The sequence below is a fragment of the Babylonia areolata genome, chromosome 19 (assembly GCF_041734735.1).
Source record: "Babylonia areolata isolate BAREFJ2019XMU chromosome 19, ASM4173473v1, whole genome shotgun sequence".
Lineage (NCBI taxonomy): Eukaryota > Metazoa > Mollusca > Gastropoda > Neogastropoda > Buccinidae > Babylonia > Babylonia areolata.
In genome coordinates, this window is record NC_134894.1 from 57,146,896 (window position 1) to 57,160,404 (window position 13,509).

The following is a 13,509-nucleotide window of genomic DNA, read 5'->3' on the forward strand; positions in this document are numbered from 1 at the left end:
CGTGTTGGGTTACACTGCTGCTCAGGCATCTGGCTAGCAGATGTAGGTGTAGCGTATATGGATTCATCCGAACGCAGTGACGCCTCCCCGAGTAAATGAACTGAACTGTGTTGTATTACTCTTTTTGTCACAACAGATTTCTCTGTGTGAAATCCGGGCTGCTCTCCCCAGGGAGAGCGTGTCGCTATATACACTGAGAGCGCCACCATTCTGCAGTTTTATTGGTTTTCCTATCAAAGTGGATTTTTCTACAAAATGTTGCTAGGGACAACCCTTTTGTTGCCGTGGGTTCGCTTACGTGCGCTTGGTGCATGCTGCACATGGGACTTTATCGTCTCATCTGAGTGACTAGCGTCCAGACTACCACTGAAGGTCTAGTGGTGGTGGGGGAGAAAATACTTGTAACTGTGGGGTTCGAACCAGCGCGCTCAGATTCTCTCGCTTCCTTGGTGGACGCGTTACCACCAGGCCATCACTCCTGGTGTGACGTTTGTGATACATGCATACTACAAGCAGAGCAGTAAAATTTGACACTGCAACATAAAAAATTGAAATCTCGCATAACAGTGTCACTGCAAAGCAAGCCTGATAAAAACGTCATCTTGTGAACAGAAATGATGTCGCTGAGAATGCTGCGGCTGCTGCTGCTGCTGCTGATGATGATGGTGATGACGACGATGATGATACTACCTGATGACAACGTTTATACACAAGGACAACCATGCACAGAGGCAAGCACACACACATACACACACACACAAAGAAATCTATAAAACACAACTCACAACCCCCCTCCCCCAGAAAATGAAAATTTACAGAGGCATGAACACTCACAGTCATACAGAAATGAAATGAAATCCATACGTCAATAACTTGGTACTGATCACAGTCTACACTGGTAACACATACAGCAGGTATACCCGGTGTAATAATTTCCGTCTTGAATTGAAAAAGAAAGATGATGTATGATTCAGTGTGTCAAGTGTCTATAACATCTGAATATGCAGTCAACGGTTTCTCCAGTCAATGGGGAATCATTTACAGCTTAGTCTTTTGTGAAGGACAATGACTCTCAAACTAGGAGGCAAAATTGCACTGGCTCTTAGTGCTGCAGCCTTGTGGGCTAGTTGGCCTTTGGGAACCATCCCAACGCCGACTGTCCTAAAAACCCTCTTGGCTGAGAGAGTGGGGATGTACTTGGGCAAGACAATCTCCACTATAATCAAATTCTAGCCCAAATAGTCAGAACAGCAGTTGCCTCCTCTGCTGTTCTGATGGTCATAGTCGGACACGACTATCATATATATATATGCAGTCTATCTGACAGGAAAGTTCCTAAGATTAAGAAAGCTTTGTGAGTTGTCATAAACCAAAAATGAGGGAGGCATACATTAATAAATTAAGAAGAGAATCTGCAGTACAAAAGCCACGGGGACTTCTCGGTTTTTGATGCGAAATAGACTGGCAAAACGGAACAGGTTAGAATGAAGGTATTTTAGGCATACCAATAGGTAGGTATCATACTTACGTTGGGACACCGTCATAGTCTGCGCCAATGCCAACATAGTCCACGCCAATCCGGTTCTTGATGTAGTCAATGTGATCTGTGAGCAGAACATACACACTTTACAACTGACCAGACCGTCCTGTCTGTGGAAGAATTCATTTATGATTCATGCACTTCTTCTTTTTCTTCATTGTTGTCTTTTTTGTTTATTTATTTTATTTATTTATTTATTATTATTATTATTACTACTTTTTAAAATTTTTTATAAAAGTATTATTCATTTATTTACGCTTATAGCTGACTTCACCAAGTTTTTGCGCCTTATACATATTATTATTATTAGTAGTAGTTTTTTTTTTTTATGTATTTATCTATTATTTATTCCCTCCCCCCCTTTTTTTTTTCTCTCTCAAGGCCTGACTAAGCGCGTTGGGTTACGCTGCTGGTCAGGCATCTGCTTGGCAGATGTGGTGTAGTGTGTATGGATTTGTCCAAACGCAGCGACGCCTCCTTGAGCTACTGATACTGAAACTTCTTCATTCGTAGGCTGCGACTCCCACGTTTTTTTGGGTTTTTTTTTATCCCCGTCATGTAGGCAGCCATACTCTGTTTTCGGGGGTTCGTGCACTTTATTTTGATGACTATACATATTTATCAGCTTGCTTTCTAATGAATCGGACTTTGTTTTTGTTTTGTTTTTTGTTTTTTTGCAATGTATAAAAACTAAAAACGCTATTGATTCTGGCAGCATCATATGCACTGTCCTATCATTAGATTAATTATCTGGCATGACATTCACACCAGATTGCCGCAAAAAGGCTTTGGGACCTTTTAACTTTGAAAAAAGTTGATTATGCTTTTCTGTGCGTGTGCGTGTGCACGTGTGTGTACGTGTGTGTGTGTGTGTGTGTGTGCGCGTGCGTGCGTGCGTGTGCGCGCGTCGTTTTAGTGACGTTGTTGAACTGAAGTCGTGATTTAATGAGTATGTATTTTAACTGTATCCTCCACACCCCAAAAAGGGGCAAAAAGGATTCAATTCCTTTGATTCTTTGAATCGTTTGAAAAAAAAACACACACCAAAAAACACAAAAAAGCAACAAGAAAAAACAAATGGTGCTGACCAACACAGCTGACTTAACAGATTAACACAGCTGTTGCCTTTGAAGGGCTTACCTACCAACACCTGTTGCATTTGTTTATGAAGTCACTTTAAGAACAGAAGAATCGTTTGTACACCTGCACAGCTGTTCCTTCCTCCATGTTCAAAGTTGTTCATTTTCATCAGCTCATACACCCACACCCCTCATGAGTTTACTAATTAACTAACTAAACATGCCGTTTTGATGTTTACCTGCCACCTGACTGAGGGTGCCGTTGACGGTATCATTGAGGTAGTTTGGAGCACAGTTGATGTATGGACTGTAGAAGTTGACCATGACCACACCTTTGTTGGTTTTCTGAAAAAAAAAGAAAAAAAAAAAGAAATGTCATATCTATCTATTATATAATATATACATATATTTCTATCTATCTATCTATCTATCTATCTATCCATCTATCTTATCTATCTATCTATCCATCTCTCTCTCAATATATATATATATATATATATATATATATATATATATATATATATATATATATATATATATATATATATATATATATATATATATATATATATATATATTCTAATCTTCTTTATGTTTCACATAAACAGGATTATTAGAAGAATGCAGTTAAAAAAACACGATATATTTGAAATTGAAAAATAATAACCCATAATTCGAGATAGATTGGTCTTGATCATTAAATGGAAATCGATTACATTTAAGAAGAAAACAATAGTAAAATGCACTGAAGACACTGCTCTAAGGAGGACAAGAACAAACTACGAAACCGTTATGAAGTAAGGCTTTGCAATTTTCATGGAACTACCACTGCAGCCGTATGGACAGCAACGGCACTTCTCAAAATAACTATTGCCCTACTATTTGGGGGACTGGATATACATCTTCACCCCACAAACTTAATGAGACTGCCTCAAGGGATTACCTCTAGAATATGCGCTGCTAACAATGACCAAGAAGGAGAAAAAGAAGAAGGAAGGAAGGAAGAGGATGAGGAAGAAGAAGAAGAAGAAGAAGAAGAAGAAGAAGAAGACAAAGAAGGAAAAGAATAAGAATAAGAAGAAGAAGAAGAACAAGAAGGAGAAGAAGAAAAAGAAAGAAAGAAAGAAGACGACGAACAACAACAACAACAACAATAACAACAGCAAGGATAACAAGAAGAAGAAAGAAACGAAACAACCAACACCAACACCACTACTACCACTAACATCAACAACAACAACTACGACACAGGCAAGCAGCAAGAGAGAGACAGAGACAGAGACACACACAGAGACACACACACAGAGAGAGAGAGAGAGAGAGAGAGAGAGAGAGAGAGAGAGAGAGAGAGAGAGAGAGAGAGACAGAGAAAAAGACAGACAGACAGAGAGAAACCAGAACCACAACTGACGGTCATGTCCAGCACATCGTCCTGCACATTGCGGTAATGGTTGCAGTAGCTGAAGGCTGAGGAGTGGCTGAAGATGACGGGAGCACGTGACGTAACAATGGCGTCCACCATAGTGTCGTGGGACACGTGCGACAGGTCCACCAGCATCCCGAGGCGATTCATCTCCTTGATCACCATCTGGGGCACACATATATATTATATATATATATATATATATATATATATATATATATATATATATATATATATATATATATATATATATATATATGTGTGATAGTCGTGTCCGACTATGACCATCAGAACAGCAGAGGAGGCAACTGCTGTTACGACTATTTGGGCTAGAATTTGATTATAGTGGAGAGTGTCTTGCCCAAGTTACATCCCCACTCTCTCGGCCAAGAGGGTTTCAGGACAGTCGGCGTTGGGATGGTTCCCAGAGGCCAACTAGCCCACAAGGCTGCAGCACTAAAAGCCAGTGCAATTTTGCCTCCTAGTTTGAGAGTCATAGTCCTTCACAAAAGACTAAGCTGTAAATGGTTTCCCATTGACTGGAGAAACCATTGATAATACAGCTCTCACTTTGCTGTTGGCCCAAATGTAAACTTATGTCAATCTGTGATATAAGCCGAGTGTTGGGCCTAACCATCTGGGGCACAACAACAACAACAACAACAACATCACGACGATGCAGTGTGTTAGGTTCTTTTGATGGTGATAATGATGGTGATGATGATGATGATGATGCTGATGATTAGAATCATAATTGTAATTATAGTGATAACAACAACAACAAGAACAACAACAAAAATGATAATAACAAGAAGAACAACACAACAAGAACAACAAGAAGAAGAACAACAATAATGATGACAATTATCATCATCATCATCATCATCTTCATCATATTATTATTATCATTATCATTATTATAATTATTATTTTTGTTGTTGTTGCTGTTCTTGTCATTTTTTATTGTAATTATTTTTGTTATCATCATCATGATCATTAATAGTATCATTATTAATATTAATATTATCATTATTATTATCATGAATATTATTATCATTATTGTTGTTGTTGGTGTTATTATCATCATCATCACTATCAACATCATCTTTTTTTTCTTTCTTTTTAAACATGGCACTGAACCTTACGCAGAGATAGACCAAAGCACTTACAAGAGAGGCAAGGCCTTCAAGACTCACTTGTGATACACTTTTAAAAAAATCCAAGATTTTTATGTATTAAGTATAATTTCAAAATGTAACGTTTAAGATGAGAAAGATCAGTTTAAAGCAAATTAAGTCCCCTAGCATTAATTACAGAGTAATTACCCTTTTTTGCTATCTGCACCAAAACGTTTGCAAAATAAATAAAACTTCCATGCTTAGCAAAAGAAGTTCCTGTTTGAACAGAAAATGATAATGACTGCACTTGTTGTTGGGTCAGAATATCAGATCAAAGTGCCAAGTTTAGAGAATACAAAAAATATAAATATAACAGTAAATGCAGTTTGCATATAATTAGGCTTCTTTTTTTTGTGTGTGCCCATCCCAGAGGTGCAATATTGTTTTAAACAAGATGACAGGAAAGAACTGAATTTTTCCTATTTTTATGCCTAATTTGGTGTCAACTGACAAAGTATTTGTAGAGAAAATGTCAATGTTAAAGTTTACCACGGACACACAGACACACACACAGACAACCGAACACCGGGTTAAAACATAGACTCACTTTGTTTACACAAGTGAGTCAAAAATCATTTCAGTTGGGCTGCTGACCATACAGAGGCCATTCATCACATGTTTGAGCATGATACAAGCAGCCAGCTTGTAGAATATTTTCTGAATAAAGATTAAAAAAAAAAAAAAAATTAAAACCAACCAGTCATATCTCGGCTGGAAACAGGCCATGCTACAAAGCGCCGAAACAATACCAAATCAAGCAAAGATAAAAAAAAAAAAAACAACCCCCCCCCAAAAAAAAAACCCAAACCCCAAAGACAAAAACCAACAAAAAACGAGAAGAGAAACTTAGGCACATTTAATACAGTGACCACATCACCTCGAATATAACCGCAGGTGCTGAACGTACCCCCCCCCCCCCCCCCCCACCTTTCTCACGTGCTATCCCGTTTCATCGCAAACAGCTTTCCAAATAAAGATACGAAACCATCCTACAAAAAACCGTGAGGACTTCAAAACGACACTCCCCCCCTCCCCCCGCCCCACTCCCACCTCTCTCGTGTTGTGTGTGTGTGTGTGTGTGTGTGTGTGTGGTGGTCGTTTTGTTTTGATTTATGCATACTTTTTCCCTCTGTTATGTATCTCTACTAACACCATGCTTTCATTTTTTATTAAATATTGTATAGTGTAGACCCTATTTCAGGGCGGGGACTGGATGTAAAAAAAGCACACCAGTGCTTATCTATTATCCTCGAAATAAAGAATTTGTCTTGTCTTGTCTTGTCTTGTCTTGTCTCTTCTCTCCTCACCTCCCACACCAGATTACCTCACCTCACCAAAGCGCGTGAGTCCGCCAAACTCTGCTGTGTTGTTTGGCGTGTCCACAAGCCAATTGTCCGCCCTGTAAGCAAACCCATCACACAGCCATGAACAGGACTAAGGAATAAGGTCATCTCCTCCAGTGTGTGTGTGTGTGTGTGTGTGTGTGTGTAAACACTTCTTAGCAATATCATTTTTGTTTTCTTGTTGCTTGTTGCTCTGTGGACCTTATACGGCCATATCAGGGCTGACGACATCAAGAGTTGGAAAAAAAGAAAGAAAAAAAAAGAAAAAGTCAAAATATCACCTTCTTCCATCCCCTTCCCCTGCCCCGGAAAAAAATCCCAATACCAATCACATGGAACCTGAAAAAGAAACAACCCGAAAGAAAGAAAAAAGTACGGTCATATCCATGACATAATTCTATCATTGCAGTGATGGCCTAGAGGTAACGCGTCTGCCTAGGAAGTGAGAGAATCTGAGCCCACTGGTTCAAATCACGGCTCAGCCGCTGATATTTTCTCCTTCTCCACTAGACCTTGAGTGGTGGTCTGGACGTTAGTCGTTCGGATGAGATGATAAACCGAGGCCCCGAGTGCAGTATGCACTTAGCGCACGTAAAAGACCCCACGGCAACAAAAGGGTTGTTCCTGGTAAAATTCTGTAGAAAAATCCACTTTGATAGGAAAAACAAATAAAACTGCACACAGGAAAAAGAAAAAGAAAAAAAGAAAAAAAAGGGTGGCGCTGTTGTGTAGCGACACGCTCTCCATGGGGAGAACAGCCCAAATTTCAAACAGAGAAATCTGTTGTGATAAAAAGAAATACAAATACAAATTCTCTCTCGCTCTCTCTCTCCAATTATAGGGATATATCCCTTTTGAATGTTTGCAGTAAACTTTATAGCCACATTTTAAATCAGCGACTTAGTAAGTGGATTGAGGAGAACAGTGTTATAAATGAAAGCCAGGCAGGTTTTAGGAAGAAATACAGTACAATCGATCATGTCTTTACTCTGTTTGCATTGGTTCAAAAACAACTGTCTTATCATAAGAAATTATACGTCACATTCATAGATTTTATAAAAGCGTTTGATTCAGTTGTGCGAATAAACTTGTGGAACGTTCTTAAAAAAAAGAGGAATACACGGAAAAATGTATAATGCAATAACAAGTATGTATCATGTTGTGAAAGCTAGAGTTAGAGCAGGTGGTGAATTAAGTAATGCTTTTATGTGTCCTGCAGGACTGAAACAAGGTGAAGTGTGCAGTCCTGTCTTATTTTCGTTATTTATCAATGAACTAGCATCTGAAATAATTAAAAAAGGAAAGCATGGTGTTCAGCTGATGTACTAGAAATACTTATTCTAATGTTTGCTGATGACATAATTTTGATATCTGACTCTGCAACTGGTCTGCAAAATCGACTAAATGTGCTCTATTATACAGCCATGTGTCTTGGCTTGATTGTGAACCTCGACAAGTCTAACGCTGTTGTTTAGAAATGGTGGGTACTTGTCTGAAAATGAAAAGTGGTTCTATGGAAAAACTAAAATGATAGTCGTAAACATGTATAAGTATCTTGGCGTCATTTTGTCAACAAAACTAACTTTCTCCCATACATTACATATGGCTGGCAAGGTAAAAAAAAGGGGGTGATTAATATTTTCAGGTTATATCGATCAAATGGTGAAAAATGCCCCAAAAGATTTTTTAAACTATCTGATGGACAAATACAACCAATATTTATTGGAGCTGAAACATATTCATCCCAGGATTAGCTTAATACGTTTACGACTTGGTGTGTCACAACTCAATACACACAAATTACGTTTTAAGCGTAATGTATCAGATGATGAGCTATCCTGTCCTTTCTGTGATTCTCAAAAAAGAATCAGAAGTTCACTTCGTGTTACAATGCCCTCAATATGCTGATCTGAGACAACAGTATATCCCCGCTAAGTACTACAATACTCCATCTTTGTTCAATCTGACATTGCTTTTTGCGAGTGAAAACAAATTATTGGTCATGTGTTTGGCTGTGTTCCTTGACAAGGCTTTGAAAGTATGTTGCAAATAGTAAAATGTTGCTGTTGTACCTCTGCATGGGCTTGTAACCACCCCTATTGACATGGGCCAATGGCCTATTCATTAAAATATTTCAGTGTTCAGTGTTCTCTCTCTTTTAATTTATTTGTTTTAATTTGTCCTATTTCTAATCCACGTGCCCCCCCCCCCCCCACTCCGCCTCCCCTCCACCAGCCCCCCTCCCCTCCCCCAACAACAACAACAAAAATTAACAAGTTGGTATTCCATTCTGTTTTGTTATCTCTCCATTTCTCTCTTCATTAGCCGATTAGCCTTTTTGGCATCACACACACACACACACACACACACCACACATACACTACACTACACTACACACACACACACACTACACTACACTACACTCACACTACACACACACACTACACTACACTCATACACTACACTACACACACTACACTACACTCATACACTACACTCACACACTACACTACACTCACACACATACACACTACACTACACACACAGAGTGACGAACGCACCAGGGAGTGTTACAGCTGTGTGTGACAGTCATGTAGCGCACGCCCAGCTCATAGAACATGCGCAGATTGCCCAGACTGCTGTCGATGGAGTGACCCCCTTCCAGGCCTATCAGGCTGCCGATCTTCCCCGCCTTGAAAGCATCCTCGATCCCTGTGACAACAAGGTGTAGTTGGGTATCGGTGTCGGAGCGTGCGGGCAGAGCCACACACGCTACACCGGCACATCTGCTGGGGGGAGGGGTGGGTGGGTGGGTGGGTGTGAAAACAGCAGATATGCCTAACTGTTGCCTAACTCAGTGTGCTGATCAAGCCTTGATAACCTATACTAGGTTTGTGTAAAACACAAGCATCAAAAAGAAAAAACAACAAAAAAAAAACAAGAGAGGCAAGGCCTTCAAGACTCACTTGTGATAAATTAAGTCCCCTTGCATTAATTACAGAGTAATTTCCCTTTTTTACTATCTGCACCAAAACGTTTGCAAAATAAATAAAAATTCCATGCTTAGCAAAAGAAGTTCCTGTTTGAACAAAAAATGATAATAATGACTGCTCTTGTTGTTGTGTCAGAATATGAGATCAAAGTGCCAAGTTTAGAGAATACAAAAAATATAAATATAACAGTAAATGCAGTTTGCATATAATTAGGCTTCTTTTTTCTTTTTTTTTTTTGTGTGTGCCCATCCCAGAGGTGCAATATTGTTTTCAACAAGATGACTGGAAAGAACTGAATTTTTCCTATTTTTATGCCTAATTTGGTGTCAACTGACAAAGTATTTGCAGAGAAAATGTCAATGTTAAAGTTTACCACGGACACTCAGACACACGGACACACACACACACACACACACAGAGACAACCGAACACCGGGTTAAAACAGACTCACTTTGTTTACACAAGTGAGTCAAAAAAGAGAAAAAAAACCCCGTAAAAACATTAAATAGGGTAGGCACGGGTAATTGCGAACGATTCGTTTACCGCCCCACTTTGAAGCGTTCATAACGGTTGTACTTCACAATTTAACGTCTGCTTCGACCTTTTTCCAATACCTTAATGAATATCCATTTCCAATAACCAGTCAAACATCAGCGATTTCTGGCTATTTCTGCTTCTCTTCGCGGACCACTGCCGACCAAAGTTACAGCGCACATAACGATGCATGCACACGCACGGACACACATGTAACACACACACACACACAGAGTTGTTACACTCTAAATCATAATGTAATAGTATCTTACCCACATGCTTTTCTTTTTACATAATAATTGATGTATGCATGGTGATCAGCCGTGAAGGGTGAGTCAGTTGTTTTTTTTTTTTTCTCTTTGATTTTTGCTGACGGGTATTTTATTTCAAGTGAGCCTAAAGAGAAATTTCTGTTTTGGTTCACGGTCTGCGTAGCCATGTGTCGAAGAGTGCGTGCACAGCCGGTTTTGACTAGATCACGCCCCTTAGAGAGGCCACTGTGATCTCCTGTTCTGGTAACGGTTTACAGTTGGCCGGGTTTTCTCTTGGGAGTTTTCTTTCTCTTGGAAGGACTGCCTGCTGAGGCTATCGGACTCCATCTGCCCGAGGTTTGAAATCAGAGTTGTCCTTCTCCTAGACTATGTGGGTCCACGGCACCTTATTCCATATTATTTGGTGCAGCCCCCAAAGGGAGGGCTCCCCCATCCGCCACCTGGGGGGCACGCCCCTACGCCGTATAGTCCCGGCACGAGGTCTGTTTTAGTTGAAGCAGATAATAAAGTATTTTGAATTGAACTGAACTGAATTGAAATCCTAATGTTATAGTGTGTGTCAGGCACCTATGGTGGAGATTTCGCAGCACACACTGCTTTCTGATATACCCCTCCTACCCTCACACCCCCCTCCTCTCCTTTCTTCCCCCTTCTCTTCTTACCAACACACTATACATGCTGTACTGTAAACCCCGCCAGCCTCTTCCTCCCTCCCCCCCCCAGCCCCCCCCCCCCCCCCCCCACACACACGCTCCTTTCTACCATCTCTCCCTTCCCCCATCCCCCTTACCCTTGAGTGCAGAGATAGCAAGACCAGATTTTATATTATGGGTGTTGATATTTCATAGTATGGCACCCCATTTATCCTAAGCCCTTTCCCTCCCCATCTTTTCACACCCGCACCCCCCCCCAACCCCCTGCCCCCCAGGCACCCTCCCTGGCATCTATCCCTGCTGACACCCCCCCTCTCCCTCCTCACCCCCTCTAGCACTGAGTCCAGAGGAAGCAAGTTATTGTGGAATATAAATACTTATTAAATGTGATGTTTCCTTGGACGTCAGGCCACAGGTATTTGCAGTCCCCCTGTCCCTCTTCCCCTTTCCTTTCCATCAACATCAACCCCGTTTCCTCCTTTGTTGACCATTCCTCTCTGATTCTGATAATTATCTGAAATGAAATTATGGTGCTTAGAGCCTCGCTGACCACTAAGACCATCTCAAGGCTATCGCTACGTTAATACCTACTACATGGGTAAAAAAAACAACAAGCAATTAAAACGAGTCACCACTTTAAACTTTCCACTCAAAGGTTTAAAAAAACTTCCATAGTTTAAAACCTTCAAATCTGATTAAAAATGTTCACTTCTTTCAAGAAGTCCATCAGCGTCCACGGAGGGACATCACGAAACAAGGTCTTCAAAGAAACCGCCGTGTAATGTCTGTGTCTAACGTCATGCAGATCCCAACAGTCAAGGAACACGTGTTTCACGGTGAGAGGTTCATCACAGGGAATACATGGAGGGGCCTCTTCCCCCTTCAACAAGTAAGAATGAGTAAAGAAAAAAAAAGTGTGCCCCGCATGCAGTCTGCACAGCACAGACTCCTCTTTTCTGTTCTTCATCCCCGAAGGGAATTCTGATATTTACCACACATGACACTACCAGCAGTGTGTGTGCTATCCATGTTGATCTCTGGCACAATGGCATCTGCTTCAATGGTCACCGCATGGTATGGTGTGTTCATCATGAGCTGTTTAGAACAGAATCAGGGCTGGGCGATCTTTCCTCCTCCTTCCCTTCCTCTTTTCGTCACCTTCCCCCCCCCCCCCACCCCCCGACCCCCACCCCTCCGGGCTTGGTAGTGTACTTGGCTGATTGGTCAGTTCACTTCGACCAATTGGGAAGATCTGGGTTTTAAGATAATTTGCACTGAATGAATGGGTGAGAGAGAATAAAACCAGTATGCAGAGTGGTTTCGTCCTTTCCTCCCTCGCTAAGAGGAAGCCAAGAGAATACCATGTACCAGGGGGCTGTGTGCTGTTTAAAGTTAGAGAAATAAACACCTCAATTCATCTTACTAAAAGACCCTGCTGTGGTACGAGGAGAGAGTGGATTGTGCACCTATCCTCTGCCTGTTATCCTACTTTGTCTACCCCTTCCTTCTTCACCTTATACCCCTACCCCCCCCCCACCCTTTAACACTAAAATCAAAGGAAGCAAATTGTGGGACTTTGACACAGTTTAAAATAGTTGATTTGATCGGACATGTTGAATGCGCATTACCAGTCAGTGCTGGGAGAATTCAAGAACGCGTCTTGGTGACTGATCAGAAAGTCAGTTTTGACAGGAATCTGCAAAATAGTGTCGTTTGCAATTAGACCATAGGATATTTTGACGTGAGTCTATTTGCGAACGATGCTGCACAGTTACTGAGCACTCTCAAAAGGGTGTGTTTGTGTGCGGTGTGGGGTGTGTGCATTTGAATGTCTGTTTGGGTGTTTGTGTGCATGTGTGATCAAAACGTGACCAACAATACAACAGTCTGGTGCGATCTTCCAATAATATGTAAATGTCTAATGAGTTAAAGACCTGCTTTTGTTTTCTGACTCATTTGTGTAAACAAAGTGAGTCTATGTTTTAACCCGGTGTTCGGTTGTCTGTGTGTGTGTGTGTGTGTGTGTCCGTGTGTCTGTGTGTCCTTGGTAAACTTTAACATTGACATTTTCTCTGCAAATACTTTGTCAGTTGACACCAAATTAGGCATAAAAATAGGAAAAATTCAGTTCTTTCCAGTCATCTTGTTGAAAACAATATTGCACCTCTGGGATGGGCACACACACACACACAAAAATAATGAAGCCTAATTATATGCAAACTGCATTTACTGTTATATTTATATTTTTTGTATTCTCTAAACTTGGCACTTTGATCTGATATTCTGACCCAACAACAAGAGCAGTCATTATTATCATTTTTTGTTCAAACAGGAACTTCTTTTGTTAAGCATGGAAGTTTTATTTATTTGCAAACGTTTTGGTGTAGATATAAAAAAAAAGGGAAATTACTCTGTAGTTATGCTAGGGGACTTAATTTGCTTTAAACTGATCTTTCTCACCTTAAACATTACATTTTGAAATTATACTCAATAC

At 40.5% G+C, this 13,509-nt stretch overlaps 1 protein-coding gene across 3 annotated transcripts in view; it reads right to left on the bottom strand.

The window, feature by feature from the left end:
• LOC143293881 (dipeptidase 1-like) overlaps window positions 1-13,509 on the bottom strand; it is a 58,354-nt gene that overhangs the window by 7,100 nt on the left and 37,745 nt on the right. For all 3 annotated transcript variants that reach the window (XM_076605212.1, XM_076605213.1, XM_076605211.1), the window contains 5 exons: window positions 9,125-9,275; window positions 6,550-6,619; window positions 4,031-4,207; window positions 2,859-2,964; window positions 1,529-1,604 (listed from right to left, as the gene is read on the bottom strand). In XM_076605212.1, coding sequence (XP_076461327.1) covers window positions 1,529-1,604; window positions 2,859-2,964; window positions 4,031-4,207; window positions 6,550-6,619; window positions 9,125-9,275 — 580 coding nt within the window. The remainder of the gene's footprint in view (window positions 1-1,528; window positions 1,605-2,858; window positions 2,965-4,030; window positions 4,208-6,549; window positions 6,620-9,124; window positions 9,276-13,509) is intronic.